The sequence below is a fragment of the Entelurus aequoreus genome, linkage group LG23 (assembly GCF_033978785.1).
Source record: "Entelurus aequoreus isolate RoL-2023_Sb linkage group LG23, RoL_Eaeq_v1.1, whole genome shotgun sequence".
Classification (NCBI taxonomy): domain Eukaryota; kingdom Metazoa; phylum Chordata; class Actinopteri; order Syngnathiformes; family Syngnathidae; genus Entelurus; species Entelurus aequoreus.
In genome coordinates, this window is record NC_084753.1 from 9,083,612 (window position 1) to 9,110,211 (window position 26,600).

The window sequence follows — 26,600 nt, forward strand, 5'->3', positions numbered from 1 at the left end:
ATAAAGGATCTTTGATTTTTCCACATTTAAGTGCTCCCGTCAAGCACGATCTTTGATGTGTGTTTTGTAACATGTATTTTAATACAGCAGAGTGCTCCTGTCACTTAAAGGATCTTTGATTTTTCCACATTTAAGTGCTCCCGTCAAGCACGATCTTTGATTTGTGTTTTGTATATTTTAATACAGCAGTGCTCCTGTCACATAAAGGATCTTTGATTTGTGTTTTGTAACATGTGCTCCTGTCACATAAAGGATCTTTGATTTTTCCACATTTAAGTGCTCCCGTCAAACACGATCTTTGATTTGTGTTTTGTAACATGTATTTAAAAACAGCAGAGTGCTCCTGTCACATAAAGGATCTTTGATTTGTGTTTTGTAACATGTATTTTAATACAGCAGAGTGCTCCTGTCACATAAGGATCTTTGATTTTTACACATTTAAGTGCTCCCGTCAAGCACGATCTTTGATTTGTGTTTTGTAACATGTATTTAAAAACAGCAGAGTGCTCCTGTCACATAAAGGATCTTTGATTTTTCCACATTTAAGGGCTCCCGTCAAGCACGATCTTTGATTTGTGTTTTGTATATTTTAATACAGCAGAGTGCTCCTGTCACATAAAGGATCTTTGATTTGTGTTTTGTAACATGTGCTCCTGTCACATAAAGGATCTTTGATTTTTCCACATTTAAGTGCTCCCGTCAAGCACGATCTTTGATTTGTGTTTTGTAACATGTATTAAAAACAGCAGAGTGCTCCTGTCACATAAAGGATCTTTGATTTTTCCACATTTAAGAGCTCCCGTCAAGCACGATCTTTGATTTGTGTTTTGTATATTTTAATACAGCAGAGTGCTCCTGTCACATAAAGGATCTTTGATTTGTGTTTTGTAACATGTGCTCCTGTCACATAAAGGATCTTTGATTTTTCCACATTTAAGTGCTCCCGTCAAGCACGATCTTTGATTTGTGTTTTGTATATTTTAATACAGCAGAGTGCTCCTGTCACATAAAGGATCTTTGATTTGTGTTTTGTAACATGTGCTCCTGTCACATAAAGGATCTTTGATTTTTCCACATTTAAGAGCTCCCGTCAAGCACGAGCTTTGATTTGTGTTTTGTATATTTTAATACAGCAGAGTGCTCCTGTCACATAAAGGATCTTTGATTTGTGTTTTGTAGCATGTATTTAAAAACAGCAGAGTGCTCCTGTCAAAGAAAGGATCTTTGATTTTTCCACATTTAAGAGCTCCCGTCAAGCACGATCTTTGATTTGTGTTTTGTAACATGTATTTAAAAACAGCAGAGTGCTCCTGTCACATAAAGGATCTTTGATTTTTCCACATTTAAGAGCTCCCGTCAAGCACGATCTTTGATTTGTGTTTTGTATATTTTAATACAGCAGAGTGCTCCTGTCACATAAAGGATCTTTGATTTGTGTTTTGTAACATGTGCTCCTGTCACATAAAGGATCTTTGATTTTTCCACATTTAAGTGCTCCCGTCAAGCACGATCTTTAATTTGTGTTTTGTATATTTTAATACAGCAGAGTGCTCCTGTCACATAAAGGATCTTTGATTTGTGTTTTGTAACATGTGCTCCTGTCACATAAAGGATCTTTGATTTTTCCACATTTAAGAGCTCCCGTCAAGCACGAGCTTTGATTTGTGTTTTGTATATTTTAATACAGCAGAGTGCTCCTGTCACATAAAGGATCTTTGATTTGTGTTTTGTAGCATGTATTTAAAAACAGCAGAGTGCTCCTGTCAAAGAAAGGATCTTTGATTTTTCCACATTTAAGTGCTCCCGGCAAGCACAATCTTTGATTTGTGTTTTGTAACATGTATTTAAAAACAGCAGAGTGCTCCTGTCACATAAAGGATCTTTGATTTTTCCACATTTAAGTGCTCCCGTCAAGCATGATCTTTGATTTGTGTTTTGTAACATGTATTTAAAAACAGCAGAGTGCTCCTGTCACATAAAGGATCTTTGATTTGTGTTTTGTAACATGTATTTAAAAACAGCAGAGTGCTCCAGTCAAAGAAAGGATCTTTGATTTTTCCACATTTAAGTGCTCCTGTCAAGCACAATCTTTGATTTGTGTTTTGTAACATGTATTTTAAAACAGCAGAGTGCTCCTGTCAAACAAGATATTTGACCTGCACAGATCAAAGATCCTTTATGTGACAGGAGCACTCTGCTGTTTTTAAATACATGTTACAAAACACAAATCAAAGATCGTGCTTGACGGGAGCACTTAAATGTGGAAAAATCAAAGATCCTTTATGTGACAGGAGCACATGTTACAAAACACAAATCAAAGATCCTTTATGTGACAAGAGCACTCTGCTGTTTTAAAATACATGTTACAAAACACAAATCAAAGATCCTTTCTTTGACAGGAGCACATGTTACAAAACACAAATCAAAGATCCTTTATGTGACAGGAGCACTCTGCTGTTTTTAAATACATGCTACAAAACACAAATCAAAGATCGTGCTTGACGGGAGCACTTAAATGTGGAAAAATCAAAGATCCTTTATGTGACAGGAGCACATGTTACAAAACACAAATCAAAGATCCTTTATGTGACAGGAGCACTCTGCTGTATTAAAATATACAAAACACAAATCAAAGATCGTGCTTGACGGGAGCACTTAAATGTGGAAAAATCAAAGATCCTTTATGTGACAGGAGCACTCTGCTGTTTTAAAATACATTTTACAAAACACAAATCAAAGATCGTGCTTGACGGGAGCTCTTAAATGTGGAAAAATCAAAGATCCTTTATGTGACAGGAGCACATGTTACAAAACACAAATCAAAGATCCTTTCTTTGACAGGAGCACTCTGCTTTATTAAAATACATGTTACAAAACACAAATCAAAGATCGTGCTTGACGGGAGCACTTAAATGTGGAAAAATCAAAGATCCTTTATGTGACAGGAGCACATGTTACAAAACACAAATCAAAGATCCTTTATGTGACAGGAGCACTCTGCTGTATTAAAATATACAAAACACAAATCAAAGCTCGTGCTTGACGGGAGCTCTTGAATGTGGAAAAATCAAAGATCCTTTATGTGACAGGAGCACATGTTACAAAACACAAATCAAAGATCCTTTATGTGACAGGAGCACTCTGCTGTATTAAAATATACAAAACACAAATCAAAGCTCGTGCTTGACGGGAGCACTTAAATGTGGAAAAATCAAAGATCCTTTATGTGACAGGAGCACTCTGCTGTTTTTAAATACATGTTACAAAACACAAATCAAAGATCGTGCTTGACGGGAGCACTTAAATGTGGAAAAATCAAAGATCCTTTATGTGACAGGAGCACATGTTACAAAACACAAATCAAAGATCCTTTATGTGACAGGAGCACTCTGCTGTATTAAAATATACAAAACACAAATCAAAGATCGTGCTTGACGGGAGCTCTTAAATGTGGAAAAATCAAAGATCCATTATGTGACAGGAGCACATGTTACAAAACACAAATCAAAGATCCTTTATGTGACAGGAGCACTCTGCTGTATTAAAATATACAAAACACAAATCAAAGATCGTGCTTGACGGGAGCACTTAAATGTGGAAAAATCAAAGATCCTTTATGTGACAGGAGCACTCTGCTGTTTTAAAATACATTTTACAAAACACAAATCAAAGATCGTGCTTGACGGGAGCTCTTAAATGTGGAAAAATCAAAGATCCTTTATGTGACAGGAGCACTCTGCTGTATTAAAATATACAAAACACAAATCAAAGATCGTGCTTGACGGGAGCACTTAAATGTGGAAAAATCAAAGATCCTTTATGTGACAGGAGCACTCTGCTGTTTTAAAATACATTTTACAAAACACAAATCAAAGATCGTGCTTGACGGGAGCTCTTAAATGTGGAAAACTCAAAGATCCTTTATGTGACAGGAGCACATGTTACAAAACACAAATCAAAGATCCTTTCTTTGACAGGAGCACTCTGCTTTATTAAAATACATGTTACAAAACACAAATCAAAGATCGTGCTTGACGGGAGCACTTAAATGTGGAAAAATCAAAGATCCTTTATGTGACAGGAGCACATGTTACAAAACACAAATCAAAGATCCTTTATGTGACAGGAGCACTCTGCTGTATTAAAATATACAAAACACAAATCAAAGCTCGTGCTTGACCGGAGCTCTTAAATGTGGAAAAATCAAAGATCCTTTATGTGACAGGAGCACTCTGCTGTTTTTAAATACATGTTACAAAACACAAATCAAAGATCGTGCTTGACGGGAGCACTTAAATGTGGAAAAATCAAAGATCCTTTATGTGACAGGAGCACATGTTACAAAACACAAATCAAAGATCCTTTATGTGACAGGAGCACTCTGCTGTATTAAAATATACAAAACACAAATCAAAGCTCGTGCTTGACCGGAGCTCTTAAATGTGGAAAAATCAAAGATCCTTTATGTGACAGGAGCACTCTGCTGTTTTTAAATACATGTTACAAAACACAAATCAAAGATCGTGCTTGACGGGAGCACTTAAATGTGGAAAAATCAAAGATCCTTTATGTGACAGGAGCACATGTTACAAAACACAAATCAAAGATCCTTTCTTTGACAGGAGCACTCTGCTGTATTAAAATATACAAAACACAAATCAAAGATCGTGCTTGACGGGAGCACTTAAATGTGGAAAAATCAAAGATCCTTTATGTGACAGGAGCACTCTGCTGTTTTAAAATACATTTTACAAAACACAAATCAAAGATCGTGCTTGACGGGAGCTCTTAAATGTGGAAAAATCAAAGATCCTTTATGTGACAGGAGCACTCTGCTGTATTAAAATATACAAAACACAAATCAAAGATCGTGCTTGACGGGAGCACTTAAATGTGGAAAAATCAAAGATCCTTTATGTGACAGGAGCACATGTTACAAAACACAAATCAAAGATCCTTTATGTGACAGGAGCACTCTGCTGTTTTAAAATACATGTTACAAAACACAAATCAAAGATCGTGCTTGACGGGAGCTCTTAAATGTGGAAAAATCAAAGATCCTTTATGTGACAGGAGCACATGTTACAAAACACAAATCAAAGATCCTTTCTTTGACAGGAGCACTCTGCTGTATTAAAATATACAAAACACAAATCAAAGATCGTGCTTGACGGGAGCACTTAAATGTGGAAAAATCAAAGATCCTTTATGTGACAGGAGCACATGTTACAAAACACAAATCAAAGATCCTTTATGTGACAGGAGCACTCTGCTGTATTAAAATATACAAAACACAAATCAAAGATCGTGCTTGACGGGAGCACTTAAATGTGGAAAAATCAAAGATCCTTTATGTGACAGGAGCACTCTGCTGTATTAAAATACATGTTACAAAACACAAATCAAAGATCGTGCTTGACGGGAGCTCTTAAATGTGGAAAAATCAAAGATCCTTTATGTGACAGGAGCACATGTTACAAAACACAAATCAAAGATCCTTTATGTGACAGGAGCACTCTGCTGTATTAAAATATACAAAACACAAATCAAAGATCGTGCTTGACGGGAGCTCTTAAATGTGTAAAAATCAAAGATCCTTTATGTGACAGGAGCACTCTGCTGTTTTTAAATACATGTTACAAAACACAAATCAAAGATCGTGCTTGACGGGAGCACTTAAATGTGGAAAAATCAAAGATCCTTTATGTGACAGGAGCACTCTGCTGCATTAAAATACATGTTACAAAACACAAATCAAAGATCGTGCTTGACGGGAGCTCTTAAATGTGGAAAAATCAAAGATCCTTTATGTGACAGGAGCACATGTTACAAAACACAAATCAAAGATCCTTTATGTGACAGGAGCACTCTGCTGTATTAAAATATACAAAACACAAATCAAAGATCGTGCTAGACGGGAGCTCTTAAATGTGTAAAAATCAAAGATCCTTTATGTGACAGGAGCACTCTGCTGTTTTTAAATACATGTTACAAAACACAAATCAAAGATCGTGCTTGACGGGAGCTCTTAAATGTGGAAAAATCAAAGATCCTTTATGTGACAGGAGCACATGTTACAAAACACAAATCAAAGATCCTTTATGTGACAGGAGCACTCTGCTGTATTAAAATATACAAAACACAAATCAAAGATCGTGCTTGACGGGAGCTCTTAAATGTGGAAAAATCAAAGATCCTTTATGTGACAGGAGCACATGTTACAAAACACAAATCAAAGATCCTTTATGTGACAGGAGCACTCTGCTGTATTAAAATATACAAAACACAAATCAAAGATCGTGCTTGACGGGAGCTCTTAAATGTGGAAAAATCAAAGATCCTTTATGTGACAGGAGCACATGTTACAAAACACAAATCAAAGATCCTTTATGTGACAGGAGCACTCTGCTGTTTTTAAATACATGTTACAAAACACAAATCAAAGATTGTGCTTGACGGGAGCACTTAAATGTGGAAAAATCAAAGATCCTTATGTGACAGGAGCACTGTGCTGTATTAAAATACATGTTACAAAACACTAATCAAAGATCTTGATGGGAGCTCCTGGTCTGACTAATTGCAATTGAGATAATAAAAAAATAGAAATAATTGGATAATAAAAAAATAAGATGAATAAAAACATGTCTAATTGCAATTGAGATTAAAAAAAGTTTAGATAATAAAAAACAACAATTGTATAATTAATGATCATATATATGATCAATACAATTATCTTTGAATTAAATTAAATTATTCCACTAGTTTTATTTCCTCCATTTTTTCCCCAATGATGTTTTTTCTATTTGGTTGATTTATTATCCAATTAGAATTGTTTCATCTTTAATTGCAATTAGTCAGAGCAGGAGAGCTGATTGGTCGACACTCACAATGATTAATTATACATCTTCCTAGTCCCGCCCATCCCAGCCTAGGAATGACTGCTGGTCCACTTAGCAACTTTAGCCTGGGCACACAGGAGGAGCTAACCCCCGAGGTTACCCTGGACTTTTGCTATTATTATTACCCATACTTACCTTTTTAACTAGAAGTTAATGAACCAGCTACCACTTAGCTTTACTCTGTGTGGGTGAGGTGATACACCCCCACATTGTCCCCACTCCTGCATACTTTGGCTTGGCAAGCCCATCCACCTGACCGGGATTTGAACCCAGAACCCTTTGATTGGGAGCTAGCTGTTTAACCATTCAGCTATTCTTGGGCTTCTTTAACTGAGTTTTGGGGCTCCAATGACATTTATAATTGAGAACCTTTAAACTATCTTACAAAAGATTTCTTCCTCTGACTAGATCTTTACTAGCTTCAGAGTGACCTGACTGGGATTTGAACCCAGAACCCTTTGATTGGGAGCCAGCTGCTTTAACCACTCAGCTATCCTTGGTCTTCTTGAGCTGAGATTTCGGGCCCCAATGACATATTTAATTGAGAACCTGTCTTACTAAATCACAATAATAGTGAAACAAACACCAACTCCCTACTGGGATTCGAACCCAGTACCCTTGCTTGGGGCCAACAGAGTTAACCACTCAGCTATCCCAGGTCTTACACAACTACATTCCAGGGCCTAATGACAAATATAATGGAGGACCCGTCTTAGTAAACTACCATGGAGGTGAACCAAAACTCTGGAGCTTTGTTAAGTTACTCATCAAGCAAATAATCAATCATGACATTGCTGGTTTTACTGCTGTTGGCCAGCGCACACACACACACTACTTACAAGCAGACACAGTGTGTAGACAGAAAAGGGAGAATGGACTTGTATACATACATGTATGTATACATATACATATGTATATATATGTGTACATGTATATATACATGTATATATAAACATTTATACATACATGTTTATATACATGTATGTATACGTGTATGAGTTGGTAAATGGTGTTAGATGTAAATATAAACGGAATACAATGATTTGCAAATCCTTTTCAAGCCATATTCAGTTGAATATGCTACAAAGACAACATATTTCATGTTCAAACTCATAAACTTGATTTTTTTTTTGCAAATAATAATAAACTTAGAATGTCATGGCTGCAACACGTGCCAAAGTAGTTGGGAAAGGGCATGTTCACCACTGTGTTACATGGCCTTTCCTTTTAACAACACTCAGCAAAGGTTTGGGAAGTGAGGAGACACATTTTTGAAGTGGAATTCTTTCCCATTCTTGCTTGATGTACAGCTTAAGTTGTTCAACAGTCTCCCTTCTCATATTTTACACGCCACACATTTTCAATGTCTGGACTACAGGCAGGCCAGTCTAGTACCCACTCTCTTTTACTATGAAGCCACGTTGATGTAACACCTGGCTTGGCATTGTCTTGCTGAAATAAGCAGGGGCGTCCATGGTAACGTTGCTTGGATGGCAACATATGTTGCTCCAAAAGCTGTATGTACCTTTCAGCATTAATGCTGCCTTCACAGATGTGTAAGTTACCCATGTCTTGGCCACTAATACACCCCCATACCATCACACATGCTGCCTTTTACACTTTCACCCTAGTCAAGTCAAGTCAAGTCAACTTTATTTATATAGCACATTTTCAACAACTTTTTAGATTGCACCAAAGTGCTTTACAGGTTAAAAAAGCATGGAGCAAACAAAAAAAAACAAAAACAACAAAAAAAAAAAAAACAGACTAGAACATGTCTTGACCACTAATACACCCCCATACCATCACACATGCTGCCTTTTACACTTTCACCCTAGAACATGTCTTGACCACTAATACACCCCCATACCATCACACATGCTGCCTTTTACACTTTCACCCTAGAACAGTCCGGATGGTTCTTTTCTTCTTTGGACGTCCAGTTTCCAAAAACAATTAGAAATGTGGACTCGTCAGACCACAGAACACTTTTCCACTTTGTATCAGTCCATCTTAGATGAGCTCAGGCCCAGCGAAGCCGACGGCGTTTCTGGGTGTTGTTGATAAACGGTTTTCACCTTGCATAGGAGAGTTTTAACTTGCACTTACAGATGTAGCGACCAACTGTAGTTACTGACAGTGGTTTTCGGAAGTGTTCCTGAGCCCATGTGGTGATATCCTTTACACACTGGTGTGGCTTGTTGATGCAGTACAGCCTGAGGGATGGAAGGTCACGGGCTTAGCTGCTTACCTGCAGTGATTTCTCCACATTCTCTCAACCCTTTGATGATATTACGGAGCGTAGATGGTGAAATCCCTCAATTCCTTGCAATAGCTGCTTGAGAAAGGTTGTTCTTAAACTGTTCAACAATTTGCTCAGGCATTTGTTGACAAAGTGGTGACCCTCGCCCCATCCTTGTTTGTGAATGACTGAGCATTTCATGGAATCTACTTTTATACCCAATCATGGCACCCACCTGTTCCCAATTAGCCTGCACACCTGTGGGATGTTCCAAATAAGTCTTTGATGAGCATTCCTCAACTTTATCAGTATTTATTGCCACCTTTCACAACTTCTTTGTCACGTGTTGCTGACATCAAATTATAAAGTTAATGATTATTTGCAACAACAAAAAAAAGTTTATGAGTTTGAACATGAAATATGTTGTCTTTGATATCTGATATCAGACATCCACTAAGGAGATGATACACTAAACACATGTGACTCACCTCAGGTCCCTGATATCAGACATCCACTAAGTACATATATATATATAAATATATATACATACATATATATATATACATACATGTATATATATATATGTATACTTATATATATATATATATATATATATATATATATATATATATATGTATGTATATATATATGTATATATATATATGTAGATGTATATATATATACATATATATATACATACATATACATACTCTCTTTAAGCAATTACTTACATACATACATATATATACACACACATATATATATATATATATACATACATACACACATATATATATATATATACATACATGTATATATATATGTATACGTATATATATATATGTATGTATATATATGTCTATATATGTATATATATATATGTAGATGTACATATACACATATATAGACATATATATATACATACATATATATATACATACATATACATACTCTCTTTAAGCAATTACTTACATACATACATATATATACACACATATATATATATACATACATACACATATATATACATATATATATATACATACATGTATATATATATATGTATACGTATATATATATATGTAGATGTATATATACACATATATACATATATATATATACATACATATATATATACATACATATACATACTCTCTTTAAGCAATTACTTACATACATATATATATATATATATATATACATACATACATACACATATATATATATATACATACATATATATATATACATACATGTATATATATATATACTCTCTTTAAGCAATTACTTACATACATACATATATATATATATATATATATACATACATACATACACATATATATATATACATACATATATATATATACATACATGTATATATATATATGTATATATATACATACATACATATACATACTCTCTTTAAGCAATTAGGTGTTGTCATTTCCATGTGTGGGTGTTTTTCAAGCATGAACAATACAATGGAAGACGCCGTGTCAAGATGATGAATCACCACAATAATAATCCAGCAATAAGTCGATGTACCTTCTATTGTGCCGTGTGACATCGTCAGGCCCAACGCAGCTTTACCCTTTCAAAACTAAACACAAACAGAGCCGACATCTTAATAAATGTTTTTCTTTTATGTCATGTAAAAACGTTACAATGTCACATTTGTATAAAAACAAGGAATCATTTCGCAAATCCATTCACATTTGTTTTCTTCTTCACGTCATAAGGTGCCATTATTTTTTTCCAATGACAGAAATCAGTCCTAAATACACCTTTGGTGTTTTACAAATAAAACATTTTCAATACAGACAATTGTCAAGGCACAAGTGATTCACATGTATTTGATATTCAATGTATGATTAGGTTTACGTCAAGTTAGGAAATACAACACTTAATTCTTGAATTTCTTTTTTTGTCCTTTATAAATAATGACTGTAAGTGGATGTAGTTCATCCGGGGTGCAAAGTGTTCCAGTGCGGGTGTTGCCCTACACTGAACGTCTACAACTCTGCTTCCTGGATGAAAGTGTGTGCAGACCCTCTCCGGCTGTCAGACGCTCCCTTACAACAAAAACAACAAATCAATAACACAAGTGATACATTGGATATATTTCATATCTTGACATCACATTACTTTTTTGACCTTCATTAAACTTGGTTCAAATGTGTACGATTCTTTTTAACTTTGATATCAGTTGCAAAATAATCAATATATTTCATTGTATAGTAAACACTAACAATATAACATGTAATATTATTTTTAACTTGTTATTGTACAACAATGTTTAATATATATTTCCACATATTCTTGAAATAAAGCTGAAGTTAAAAAACTAAAAAAAAAAAACCTACAGAATATTCTTCATTATTCATTCGTGTACAAAAATGCAAATACATAAATTGTTCCAATTTCGAGTAAGAAAGTGTTTTTGTCTGCTGGTTAACATAATTATATTGTCCTTTATATGCAATTTCCATTTTAAAAAGACGCATGAGTTTAAAGAGTGGACAAGCCCTAATACTATGTCGCCCCCTTGTGGAGCATAGCAGGCTGCATGAGAAGTTGCATTTTGTTTCCTAAACCCAGCAGAAGTCTAACTTGTAAAGCTGGCTTGCAATCACGTGACCTCGAGGCACTTCCGGCTGCTCTTTATTTACCTGCATCAGTGCAGGTGTGGGCGTCTTTTGAAAGGTTTACATGCAAATATAAACGTGATCACGGAAGAAAATATTGAAAATGGGACGGAGTAGATTTTCACGCTGCTAAGAGAAATATTTATTGGGAAGATTGAAGCATTGATGATCACTAAGACTCGACCTGACGAGTAGATTTTCACGCTGGTAAGAGAAATATTTATTGGAAAGATTGAAGCATTGATGATCACTAAGACTCGACCTGACGAGTAGATTTTCACGCTGGTAAGAGAAATATTTATTGGAAAGATTGAAGCATTCATGATCACTAAGACTCGACCTGACGAGTAGATTTTCACGCTGGTAAGAAATATTTATTGGGAAGATTGAAGCATTGATGATCACTAAGACTCGACCTGACGAGTAGATTTTCACGCTGGTAAGAAATATTTATTGGAAAGATTGAAGCATTCATGATCACTAAGACTCGACCTCACTTCCTTTCACGCTCACAAGGATTTAGAGAAGAAAAGACAAAGTTGGACTTCTTGGTGCGTCACTAGGTAACATATTTGATTGACATAAAGAGTGCTGCTGGGATCCTGACGCTAATGAGAAAAAGTTTGTTTGCAGTTGATTTCCTGCTACAAATATTAGTCTCATCTACAATTCATGTCTGCACTTGTTTTTATGTGTGAACTTGATATTTACTCTCATTATTTAGCTGTAGATGTCATTGTTTAGTTATAAATGTCATTATTTAGCTGTAGATGTCATTATTTAATTATAGATGTCATTATTTAGTTATAGATGTCATTATTTAGTTATATATATATATGTCATTATTTAGTTGTAGATGTCATTATTTAGTTATAGATGTCATTATTTAGCTGTAGATGTCATTATTTAGTTATATATATATATGTCATTATTTAGTTGTAGATGTCATTATTTAGTTATAGATGTCATTATTTAGCTGTAGATGTCATTATTCAATTATAGATGTCATTATTTAGTTGTAGATGTCATTATTTAGCTATAGATGTCATTATTTAGTTGTAGATGTCATTATTTAGTTATAGATGTCATTATTTAGCTGTAGATGTCATTATTCAATTATAGATGTCATTATTTAGTTGTAGATGTCATTATTTAGTTATAGATGTCATTATTTAGCTGTAGATGTCATTATTCAATTATAGATGTCATTATTTAGTTGTAGATGTCATTATTTAGTTATAGATGTCATTATTTAGTTATAGATGTCATTATTTAGCTGTAGATGTCATTATTCAATTATAGATGTCATTATTTAGTTGTAGATGTCATTATTTAGTTATAGATGTCATTATTTAGCTGTAGATGTCATTATTTAGTTATAGATGTCATTATTTAGCTATAGATGTCATTATTTAGCTGTAGATGTCATTATTCAATTATAGATGTCATTATTTAGTTGTAGATGTCATTATTTAGTTATAGATGTCATTATTTAGTTATAGATGTCATTATTTAGCTGTAGATGTCATTATTTAGCTATAGATGTCATTATTTAGTTGTAGATGTCATTATTTAGTTGTAGATGTCATTATTTAGCTGTAGATGTCATTATTCAATTATAGATGTCATTATTTAGTTATAGATGTCATTATTTAGTTATATATGTCATTATTTAATTGTAGATGTCATTATTTAGTTATAGATGTCATTATTTAGTTGTAGATGTCATTATTTAGTTGTAGATGTCATTATTTAGCTGTAGATGTCATTATTCAATTATAGATGTCATTATTTAGCTGTAGATGTCATTATTTAATTATAGATGTCATTATTTAGTTGTACATGTCATTATTTAGTTATATATGTCATTTAGTTATATATGTCATTATTTAGTTATAGATGTCATTTTTTAGTTGTAGAGGTCATTATTTAGCTGTAGGTGTCATTATTTAGTTATATATATATATATATATATATATATATATATATATATATATATATATATATATATATATATATATATATATATATATATATATATATGTCATTATTTAGCTGTAGATGTCATTATTTAGTTATATATATATATGTCATTATTTAGCTGTAGATGTCATTATTTAGTTATAGATGTAATTATTTAGCTATAGTTGTCATTTTTTAGTTGTAGAAGTCATTATTTAGCTGTAGGTGTCATTATTTAGTTATATATATATATATATATGTCATTATTTAGCTGTAGATGTCATTATTTAGTTATATATGTCATTATTTAGCTGTAGATGTCATTATTTAGTTGTAGATGTCATTATTTAGTTATAGATGTCATTATTTAGCTGTAGATGTCATTATTTAGCTATAGATGTCATTATTTAGCTGTAGATTACATTATTTAGCTATAGATGTCATTATTTAGTTGTAGATGTCATTATTTAGCTATAGATGACATTATTTAGCTATAGATGTCATTATTTAGCTGCAGATGTCATTATTTAGCTGTAGATGTCATTATTTAGCTATAGATGTCATTATTTAGCTGTAGATGTCATTATTTAGCTATAGATTACATTATTTAGCTATAGATGTCATTATTTAGCTGTAGGTGTCATTATTTAGTTATATATATATATATATATATATGTCATTATTTAGCTGTAGATGTCATTATTTAGTTATATATATATGTCATTATTTAGCTATAGATGTCATTATTTAGTTATAGATGTAATTATTTAGCTATAGTTGTCATTTTTTAGTTGTAGAGGTCATTATTTAGCTGTAGGTGTCATTAGTTAGTTATATATATATATATATATATATATATATATATATATATATATATATATATATATATATATATATATATATATATATATATGTCATTATTTAGCTGTAGATGTCATTATTTAGTTATAGATGACATTATTTAGCTATAGATGTCATTATTTAGCTATAGATGTCATTATTTAGCTGTAGATGTCATTATTTAGCTATAGATGACATTATTTAGCTATAGATGTCATTATTTAGCTGTAGATTACATTATTTAGCTGTATATGTCATTATTTAGCTGTAGATGTCATTATTTAGCTGTAGATGTCATTATTTAGCTATAGATGTCATTATTTATCTGTAGATGTCATTATTTAGTTGTAGATGTCATTATTTAGCTGTAGATGTCATTATTTAGTTGTAGATGTCATTATTTAGCTGTAGATGTCATTATTTAGCTATAGATGACATTATTTAGCTATAGATGTCATTATTTAGCTGTAGATGTCATTATTTAGCTATAGATGTCATTATTTAGCTGTAGATGTCATTATTTAGCTGTAGATGTCATTATTTAGCTATAGATGACATTATTTAGCTATAGATGTCATTATTTAGCTGTAGATGTCATTATTTAGCTATAGATGACATTATTTAGCTATAGATGTCATTATTTAGCTGTAGATGTCATTATTTAGCTATAGATGTCATTATTTAGCTGTAGATGTCATTATTTAGCTATAGATGTCATTATTTAGCTGTAGATGTCATTATTTAGCTGTAGATGTCATTATTTAGCTATAGATGTCATTATTTAGCTGTAGATGTCATTATTTAGCTATAGATGTCATTATTTAGTTATAGATGCCATTATTTAGCTATAGATGTCATTATTTAGCTGTAGATGTCATTATTTAGCTGTAGATGTCATTATTTAGCTATAGATGTCATTATTTAGCTGTAGATGTCATTATTTAGCTATAGATGTCATTATTTAGTTATAGATGCCATTATTTAGCTATAGATGTCATTATTTAGCTGTAGATGTCATTATTTAGCTATAGATGTCATTATTTAGTTATAGATGCCATTATTTAGCTATAGATGTCATTATTTAGCTGTAGATGTCATTATTCCAGGTGCCCCGGGATATAAGGCGCATTGTCGAGATTTGAGAAATAAAAAAGGATTTTAGGTGCGCCTTATAGTCCAGAAAATACAGTACGTGAAAATACTGAACACGTAAACAAAAACATTGAACATTGTTCACGTGTTTAACACCGTGTTCCTGTTGATTGCTTACATTATCTCACATAAGTCATGTACCAAAAGTATTGACATTTTGATTTGAGAATGGATATCACAGCAGAAAGATCTGGTATCGTATTTCAGTATCGATCACTGTTGTGCAAAGAAAGGAGAAGAAGAAGAAGCAGGTCAAAGGTGAAGCTTGTTATTACCTTTGTGCGTCTGTGGGTGGCGCTAAGATTACATTTGTTGTTGTTTTGTGGGGTTGGAAAAGTTTAGAGTGAAGACGGCGTCTGCGGCCCGGGGATCAAGGCCGTGGCGCCGTAGTCTTGTCCCGAGGCCTTGGACTCCTCCTAAAATAAGAGCCGCTGATCACTGGTCACCACAGAGACCGCCGTGTTAGTCAATGGCAGGAGAAGGGACAGCATGACCTTTGACCCCAGCAGGTTTGAAGCACAATGTCATTGAAACAAGCCCGTGTTGTGATTGGATGTGGGCGGAGTCTAATGAAAATACTCTTATTCATGACATCATTGTCTGCTACACTGTCATTATATTGTTATTATCATTGAAAGTTCCACGTTGATGATTGTAATCCACATTTAACACACGTCTGTATATTTGGAACCCTCTTCCTGTAAATGCTTTGTGCGTGGAAGCATTCCCTTCAGACTGCAAATGAAACCCACCCACTCCCAAATGGTGGGAATTGTCTACTAGCTGGTGAGAGATGCATGAATTATAATCTAGAGTGGACTTTTAGCAAGTGTGAGACCAAGCAGAAGCGTGTCAACAATAGCAGCGTAAGCTAGCATTAGCTCGTCTGTGTTAGCGCTTATAATAACATTATGACTCATATTTGCTTCATTTTCAGCTCACATGTAAATGGAGGATTGCTGGCTTTATGGATGTTTTTAGAGAGTATAATGAGAGGACCCTCCCTTCACTTGTTGACTACATTGTTGGATATTTATTTAACATTGATGTGTTCTTGTCTTACATTGTGAAACATCTCTTTCACATGTTCCAGTATTTCCAGTATGACTGATCTAATATGGTCAGAGTGCACAAGTAGGGATGTCCGATAATATCGGCCTGCCGATATTATCGGCCGATAAATGCGTTAAAATGTAATATCGGAAATTATCGGTATCGGTTTTTTTATTATCTGTATCGGTTTTTTTATTTTTATTTTATTTTTATTAAATCAACATAAAAAACACAAGATACACTTACAATTAGTGCACCAACCCAAAAAACCTCCCTCCCCCCATTTCTTTCTGTTATCAATATTCTGGTTCCTACATTATATATCAATATATATCAATACAGTCTGCAAGGGATACAGTCCGTAAGCACACATGATTGTGCGTGCTGCTGCTCCACTAATAGTACTAACCTTTAACACTTAATTTTACTCATTTTCATTCATTACTAGTTTCTATGTAACTGTTTTTATACTGTCTTACTTTCTTTTTTATTCAAGAAAATGTTTTTAATTTAGTTATCTTATTTTATTATTTTTTTTAAAAAGTACCTTATCTTCACCATACCTGGTTGTCCAAATTAGGCATAATAATGTGTTAATTCCACGACTGCATATATCGGTTGATATCGGTATCGGTTGATATCGGTATCGGTAATTAAAGAGTTGGACAATATCGGAATATCGGATATCGGCAAAAAGCCATTATCGGACATCCCTATGCACAAGTGTTACCACAGAAATTGCCAAAGATACTCGGAGCAGAATATTCAAAATGGCTGACTGAATTTGTGGTGTTTTGTGATGTTTAGACGGTATTTTCACATACTTTACAGTTTGTAAATACAATTGGATATTTTCACATACTTTACAGTTTGTAAATACAATTGGATATGGTTTAATAGATACAATGAAGCAGTTAAGAATATGAATGAAATATTGGTATTGGTCATACAAATAGTGAAACTTTAAATTGGAATAATTACATTTTTGATCACAATTATAATCAGACAATAACACAGGCTGGCGGTGTAAGTAAATATTGTAATTATTTCCTACTGTTGCCTCTGATTTAAATAATTAGTTTTGTTCCTTACAGCCCTCCCGTGTCCGGGGACTTATGTTCGTAAACAAAGGACAAAAGATTCTTGATAATAAAAACTATAAATCTAACCACTGTGGTATCAACCTGATACTATACTTGCTCAAAAAGGTTCACTATGTCTTCTTGTTCATATACTTTTCAATTGTTCTTGTAATCAGACAATATTTTCGGTATATTTGATGGAATTTGTATATCTTATATTTTTTTTATATACCGTATTTTACAGACCATAGGGCGCACCGGACTATAAGGCGCACATGGATTATAGGGCGCATTTAAGGAGTTTTAATGACATTCAGACTTTACTTCAATCAATAACAGAGCAGCATCTCCTCATCCGGAAACAACAACACCCGAAATGTGTCCCGTGAAAAAACGCCCGACCGGAACTCTCTAATAACTAAAGTTCCTTGGGCGAATAATGTAAAGTCACTACACCGGTATGTTTTAGTGCTTTCATGGCGAGTTTACTGACAGATATAAGTAAGGACTTTACACTACTTTATATTAGAAATGGCAACAGTGGAGGATGAATGTCACATAAGAAGATAGAGAAAAAGAAGAAGATTATCAACTATGGTGTCGCCACGGACTACAAAGGCGGACGTGCGCAATTTTTCAGGACTTATGCAGATCCCAAATACAGATCGTCATTGATAGTAACGATACCAAGTATATAGATAGTACTTTATTGATTCCTTCAGGAGAGTTCCCTCAGGAAAAATATGGTCGACACTACAGTGGCTAGATGGATATTATCGCAACATGGTTGTTGTTGTTTACAAACTCAGAAAATAAGTCCCTGGACACAAGAGGACTTTAGGGCAAAAACCAACAGAATTCAATCAAAGCTAATAGTAGGAAATCATTGAAATATTTTATTGATATTTTTTTTACTGTGTTTTTGTCTGATTAAAATTGTGATCAAAAATGTTATTTCATGGTTTAGACAATTTGAAATACCATTGGTATGACCAACATGGCACCTGTAACTTGGTATCGGATGGATACCTAAATTGGTAGCAGTGGCGGCTGCTGGTCTTTCACGTAATGGAAGCAACTTTTCAGCTCCTCTCTAAACCCAAATACAGTCTCCAATAACAGATGTGAAGATGCTAGATCTTACAAAGAAAACCTCACTTAAAAAACATTTTCTATGTCAACACAGAACAAAAGTTGAAAAATGCTCTGGTTTATATTTCAATATGGCTGATTTGCTCATTTTGCAGTCAATCAAAGAGGTATTGGGTTGCAGACGGACCATCCGGTCATTTATCTATGACAATGACAATGATTGTCTAGTTTGGAACACGCTCCCCCATTGAAGTCAATGGAAGCTCACTTCAGCATTGTTTCATGCAGGGTGAATGACAAGAAGGTGGCGTCAGTGCCTCATTCTGAACAAAAGTCCAACGCATTCTAGCGTATATTTAAACAATGACATGTTTCACCACTTTTTTAAAAATATTTTTCCCGGGGAAGCTGAGCTTTCCTTACATTCTAGGACAATCCGCACTGATTTGCAGTAATCGGCCAAAAGTAACATCAAGTATCCAAACAATAGAAAAATAAATGCTTTTTACATTTGAACAGAAGTGTAGATAGAAACATTTGAAGTAAATTAGATGAATAATAGTTTTCAGAAATAGAAATGAGGCAATATGTTAGCACATACGCCAGCAGCCAAATTAGGAATCTTTGTAAGCAGTTTTGAAATGCTTCTATTTATCACTTACTTAGCTAATCAAATATTGTGCTATATATTGTTACTGCAGATATTGTGATACAGATGTTAGGCCATATCGCCCATCCCTTATGGCATGAAGCCCTACTTCTTACTATTTCACCAGAAACCAACTGCTTATAGTTGGACTCTCAACATCCATGGACAGGGCAAAATGATAATAAATATTGTATTGACCCAAATATAAGACATAGTGTATTTACCCTTGTAAAACGTCTAAAGCACAGGTGTCAAAGTCAAGGCCCGAGGGTCAGATCTGGCCCGCGAACACCTGGAAAGTATATGTGTCAATAAAGTACTTCATATTTTCTCACTACATGTAATTGATTTTTTTCATTTTGACAGAAAAAATATATGTACTGCTTGAAATTGCACACCTTTTAAACTTTATAGTATCCAATATTGCAACAAATATTACAACATATTATCATACTTTACAAACATGTTTTTACAGCAAACTACCCATCAAATTAATCAAAATGACAATGAATTTTACGTTGTTCTTTACAGCATATTACTGTAAATTGAACAAAAACTACTACTGTTTTTTGCGTTAAAATTCTGATGACTGAGTTGCCAATTTTTGACTGTAAAATCTATGGTTGTTGTTGTTGTTTTTAACGGTGTATTACTATATATATATATATATATATATATATATATATATATATATATATATATATATATATATATATATATACATACATATACATACACATATATATATAAATATTTTTAATAAATTAAGATTCTCAGTCTTGTTTTCAAAGAGACTAAAAATATTAAATATATATATATAGAAATATATCAAGTCATAATAAGGGGGAAAAGTGTGGAATTCTACAGGAAAAAAAGGTATTTTCATTGGAATAAAAGTGTAATTTTCAAAAATATGTATATAAATAAATATGACCCTATATATATATATAAAACATATTTAATAAATTAAGATTTTCAGTCTTTTTTTAAAGAGATGAAAATATTGATTTTACAAGTACAATTTTGCAAATAAATAATATAATAAGCAAAATTTGTTTTATATTTTTTTTAAGTCTCCATGTTATGAGAAAATATTTTGATGTAATCACATTTTAAGACACTATAGTCATACGTTTAGAGAAACAATATATATAATAAAAATAAAGTCATAATAAGGGGAAAAAGTGTGGAATTCTACAAGGAAAAAAAAAGGTATTTTGATTGGAATAAAAGTGTAATTTTTCAAAAAAATGTGATATAACCCTATATATATCATTTATTTAATAAATTAAGATTCTCAGTCTTTTTAAAAAGCCTGAAAATATTGATTTTACAAGTAAAATGTGGCAAATAATTAATTTAATAAGCAATTTTTTTTTAAAGTCCCAATGCTATGAGAAAATAATAATTTGATGTGAATTACTTGTTTATTTATTGCATTATTTGGATTTAAAGAGTCACATTTTAAGACACTATAGTCATACATTTAGAGACAAAATATATATAATAAGAATAAAGTCATAATAAGGGTAAAAGTGTGGAATTCTTCAAGAAAAACGTTTTTTTTCCCATTTGAATAAAAGTGTAATTTAAAAAAAATTAAAATAAATAACCCTATTTTGTGAATGTAAAGTTTTTACTGTAAAATGGACAGTCTACTTAAAACAATTGATATAATTAATAATGAAATCCAGAGTCAAATTCCTACATTATTCACTGTTACAAGTGGCCCTCTGATGGCAGCCATTAGTGTTAGTGGCCCTCAATGAACTCCACTTTGACATCCCTGCTCTAAAGAGTTGTCATGGTCAAAGATGTGGAGGTGCATACACACATGCTGATCAGCAGGTGATTCCCTCACATGACCAGGACCTTGACAGAGACACCTGTTTCTTCAAGGTTATTAGCATATACTTCTGAAGTGTAGAAAAAGGTCTTATATTGGGGTCAATATTGTACAATGGTGTAATTACATTTAAATGTACATTAGGAAGCAGTGTTTGGAAAACATGCAAAGAGAAGTTATTGCAGGCATGCAGTAGGAACACAAAAATAACCAGCAGCCGTTATTTCCAGGGAAGCAGAGGTCACACACACACGACCTTGACAGGAAGACAACACACACACTTGTGCTGCACGTGCATGCTTCACACTTACTTCTGCTTTGGCCAACACATTTGCTTTTTGTCTCCGCAGATCGGACTTGATGAAGCCTGCAGTGAGCAAGCAGAATAAAATAAAATACAGTCTTGAGTATACAGAACACACAACCTGAATAATCATTGACTAAACAATACTTCTGTCTTTCCAGTGATACAAGTCCCTTCCCAAGAATGCATGGTATTGGGGTAGAACAACTGAAAGTTGACATTGTACAGCTGCAAGTCACACAAATGATTAACTACATGTTGCACTTGAAGGTCTTAATCTTTGTGTTCAAACACTTCATGGACTAGAACCCTCGTTTTGGAACAACAAGTATGTTGTATACAATAAGCGTACTTATTCCAGCTTGTACAAAACCCAGACATTGAAAATGTGTGAAGGCTAAAATATGAGAAGGGAGACTGTTGAACAACTTAAGCTGTACATCAAGCAAGAATGGGAAAGAATTCCACTTCAAAAATGTGTCTCCTCACTTCCCAAACCTTTACTGAGTGTTGTTAAAAGGAAAGGCCATGTAACACAGTGGTAAAAATGCCTTTTTTGCAATGTGTTGCTGCCATTACATTCTAACTTCATGACTATTTGCAAAAAAAATAATAAATACCATGAAATATCTTGTCTTTGCAGTCTATTCAATTGAATATAAGTTGAAAAGAATTTGTTGTATTCTCTTTTTATTTAGCATTTACACAACATGACAACTTCACTGCTTTTGCCTTTTTGTATGTTTAAAAAACGTCCATAAACGTATCAGCTGAAAAAGAGCCAATATTAACGGTTCTTCTGTCTGCTGACTTGCAGTGTTTTGCTAGCTGAAGTTAAAGTTGGTGAATACGTGTCAGCGTGACCGAGGGAAAACTATGGAACTTGTCAAACTCAAGGCTGGCCTGCCTCATCTTTGTTACGTGGTTCGCAAAAGCCTGGAAATAATGTGCGTCAATAAAGCACTTGATCTTTCTTACTAACGGTTTGCATGTACTAAAACACGTGATAGCACATGCAAAGCTGATCTACTAAACGTGTGCAACGTGGATTGCGTCTGTTAAGTGAGCAGAATAAGACGTGCAATCCATGTTGTGTCTCTGTCTTCATTGGTGTGCTAAATATATGTTGATCATCTAAACACCATTAATACTGAGAGGAGAAGATATCATTCTTTTGCACATGCAATGTGATTTACAGACACTTATCACCCTTTGGTGAGCACTATTTAGCCCGTGCAAACTGACAGTTCCACACAGGGCTGCAGGATCAGTGCTGTCACTGCACACACACACCAGAATCCCCCGTCCTAAGTGTGGAAGGCAACATTTTGGACGGTCAGACATAAAAAATGTTAGACCTATCGCCTATTCAGCAACATCATTTTCTAATTGTATAGCCGCTAGTAAACTTAAGGGGCTGATTAATAAAGGTCAGAAATAAAAAATATTAGATATATTGTCTATTCAGCAACATCATTTTATAATTTTATAGCCACTAGAAGACTTAAGGGGCTGATTAATAAAGGTCAGAAATAAAAAAATATTAGACATATTGTCTATTCAGCAACATCATTTTATAGCCGCTAGAAGACTTAAGGGGCTGATTAATAAAGGTCAGAAATAAAAAAAATATGAGACATATTGTCTATTCAGCAACATCATTTTATAGCTGCTAAGAAACTTAAGGGGCTGATTAAAACTAAATCAATTGATGCGTTCTGGTGTCCTTTAGTATTGTTTTAATGGTGTTGTATTTATTGATGTATTGCTCTTTACAGTTAGTGTCAGCTGCCATGCTCCCCCTAGCAAGCACACAAGCACAAGCACAAAGACCCCAGCAGCTGTCCAAGTCCACATTTGTACTAAACACAACTCCTAACATGAGGGTGGCGACAACAACACCAGAAACACTTTTCTCTACAGACTGCTATTCACATCGTGAAAGAAACAAGACTCTGTTCTAACGTCACCAAATATTATAAATATAGCCCTATATAGATCTAAAAAATATCATTAATGAATTAAGATTCTCAGTCTTTTTTTAAAGAGACTGAAAATATTGATTTTAAAAGTAAAATATTGCAAAATAATAGAAGCAATATGTGTTTTTATTTTTTTTAAAGTCCCCATGTTATGAGAAAATAATAATTTGATGTAAAAAAATGTTTTATTTATTGCATTATTTAGATTTAAAGAGTCCCATTTTAAGACACTATAGTCATACATTTAGAGAGGAAATATATATTACATTTAGAGACAAATGTTTGTGTATTGTGAGCCGTGTTAGGAGTGTCAATGACTTCTGCTGCTGTTGTTAGAACTCAAAAGTAGTGACGGCCGTAAACCCAGGTGTTGTCCAGCTCACCAAGATGCTCCACACATAAACCCAGGTGTTGTCCAGCTCACCAAGATGCTCCACACATAAACCCAGGTGTTGTCCAGCTCACCAAGATGCTCCACACATAAACCCAGGTGTTGTCCAGCTCACCAAGATGCTCCACACATAAACCCAGGTGTTGTCCAGCTCACCAAGATGCTCCACACATAAACCCAGGTGTTGTCCAGCTCACCAAGATGCTCCACACATAAACCCAGGTGTTGTCCAGCTCACCAACATGCTCCACACATAAACCCAGGTGTTGTCCAGCTCACCAAGATGCTCCACACATAAACCCAGGTGTTGTCCAGCTCACCAAGATGCTCCACACATAAACCCAGGTGTTGTCCAGCTCACCAAGATGCTCCACACATAAACCCAGGTGTTGTCCAGCTCACCAAGATGCTCCACACATAAACCCAGGTGTTGTCCAGCTCACCAAGATGCTCCACACATAAACCCAGGTGTTGTCCAGCTCACCAAGATGCTCCACACATAAACCCAGGTGTTGTCCAGCTCACCAACATGCTCCACACATAAACCCAGGTGTTGTCCAGCTCACCAAGATGCTCCACACATAAACCCAGGTGTTGTCCAGCTCACCAGGATGCTCCACACAGTTTGCTACAAACAGTTGCTGCTAAAGAGTCAAACAGGAAGTACATTGTGGGAAAACCTCTTACCTGTCATGATGGTGCCAACCAGGAGAAAGACGCAGAGGAATATGTTGCCGGGCAGCGTGCCGAATGTGTCGATGATCTTGCCCTGACTGATGGTGAAGATGATGCCAAACACCTGCACGCCAAGCAAGAAGACATGGAAAAAATGTTCAGTGTCTAAAACATGGACCACAACTTCAATTTTAACCAGCCGAACATCACCTAAAAATGAAATCATGACAAGATGTGAGCGTGTGAAGCCCTCAATCTTGACTGACAAGAGAAAGGCTCATTCTTGCAGTACTTCCTCCACTCTGCAGGGGGCAACAGTGAGGGGTAGGCAGCACAATTAAGCAGAAGTAGAGAAAGACGACTAAAAGTAAACATTTGAAACGCCTGAAAGACATTTGGCGCTACTTATTGCATCGTAAATGATCTCACAATTCCCTCCTGGTAACGCTTAACCTTCCCAGGGTACGTAAACCAGGGGTGCTCAAAGTGGGACTTTTTAACAACCACGGCGTCACATTGTGGAAATTGTAAAGCAAAAAAAATGCAAGAGAAAAAATGTCTGTTGTAACGAGAAAAAATATGAAATGTTGATACCAATAATAAAGACATTTGTTTAAATATGTGCCATCTTTTTTCTGTCTTTTGATTTAAAAAAAAAGATCATCATGCATATTAGTAAACGACATCTTCTGGACAACATTGAAACGTGATTTTATGAGGATAAAGTCATAATAAGGGGGAAAAGTGTGGAATTCTATTTTTTTTTGGAATAAAAGTACAATTAAGAAAAATAAAAAATAAAATAAATAAATAAATATATATACGTATATATATATATATATAATATATTTAATAAATTAAGATTTTCTGTCTTTTTAAAGAGACTAAATATATTGATTTTACAAGAATAATGTAGCAAATACATAATATAATAAGCAAAATGTGTTTTTATTTTCTTTAAAAGTCCCCATGTTATGAGAAAATAATTTGATGTAAATTATTGTTTTATTTGGATTTAAAGAGTCACATTTTAAGACACTTTAGTCATACATTTAGAGACAAAATATATATAACAGGAATAAAGTCATAAGGGTAAAGAGTGTGGAATTCTACAAGAAAAAAAAAAGTATTTTTTTTAGAATAAAAGTGTAATTTTTCAAAAACATTGTATAAAATAACCCTATATATAAAATATATTTAATTAATTAAGATTTTCAGTCTTTTTAAAGAGAATACAAATATTGATTTTACAAGTAAAATGTAGCAAATAAAAGATAAGCAAAATGTGTTTTTATTTGTTTTTGAAGTCCCCATATGATGAGAAAATAATTTGATTCAACATTATTTATTGCATTATTTGGATTTAAAGAGTCACATTAGTCATACATTTAGAGACACAATATATATAAGAATAAAGTCATCATAAGGGGAAAAAGTGTGGAATTCTACAAGAAAAAAAATGTCTTTTTTTTAGAATAAAAGTGTATTTTTCACCAAAAAAAATTATATAACCCTATATATATATATATATATATATATATATATATATATATATATATATATATATATATATATATATATATATATAATAAATTAAGATTCTCAGTCTTTTTTTAAAGAGACTGAAAATTTTGATTTTACAAGTAAAATGTTGCAAATAAAAAATATAATAAGCAACATGTGTTTTCATTTTTTTTAAAGTCCCCATGTTATGAGAAAATAATAATTTGATGTAATTATTTATTTTTTTAATTACATTATTTGGATTTAAAGAGTCACATTT

General features: G+C 33.5%; 1 protein-coding gene across 4 annotated transcripts in view; it reads right to left on the reverse strand.

The window, feature by feature from the left end:
- Positions 1-10,780: 10,780 nt before the first annotated feature.
- Positions 10,781-26,600, reverse strand: part of flvcr2b (FLVCR choline and putative heme transporter 2b) — a 63,317-nt gene continuing 47,497 nt past the window's right edge. The window contains exons 8-11 of one of the 4 annotated variants that reach the window (XM_062035079.1): positions 24,830-24,941; positions 21,777-21,832; positions 16,019-16,159; positions 10,781-11,216 (exon numbers count right to left, since the gene is read on the reverse strand). In XM_062035079.1, the coding sequence (XP_061891063.1) occupies positions 16,082-16,159; positions 21,777-21,832; positions 24,830-24,941 (246 nt within the window). In that variant the 3' untranslated portion in view covers positions 10,781-11,216; positions 16,019-16,081. Of the gene's footprint in view, positions 11,217-16,018; positions 16,182-21,776; positions 21,833-24,829; positions 24,942-25,046; positions 25,120-26,600 lie in introns of those variants that run through there. The other 3 variants (XM_062035080.1, XM_062035081.1, XM_062035082.1) reach the window with 3 other exon arrangements.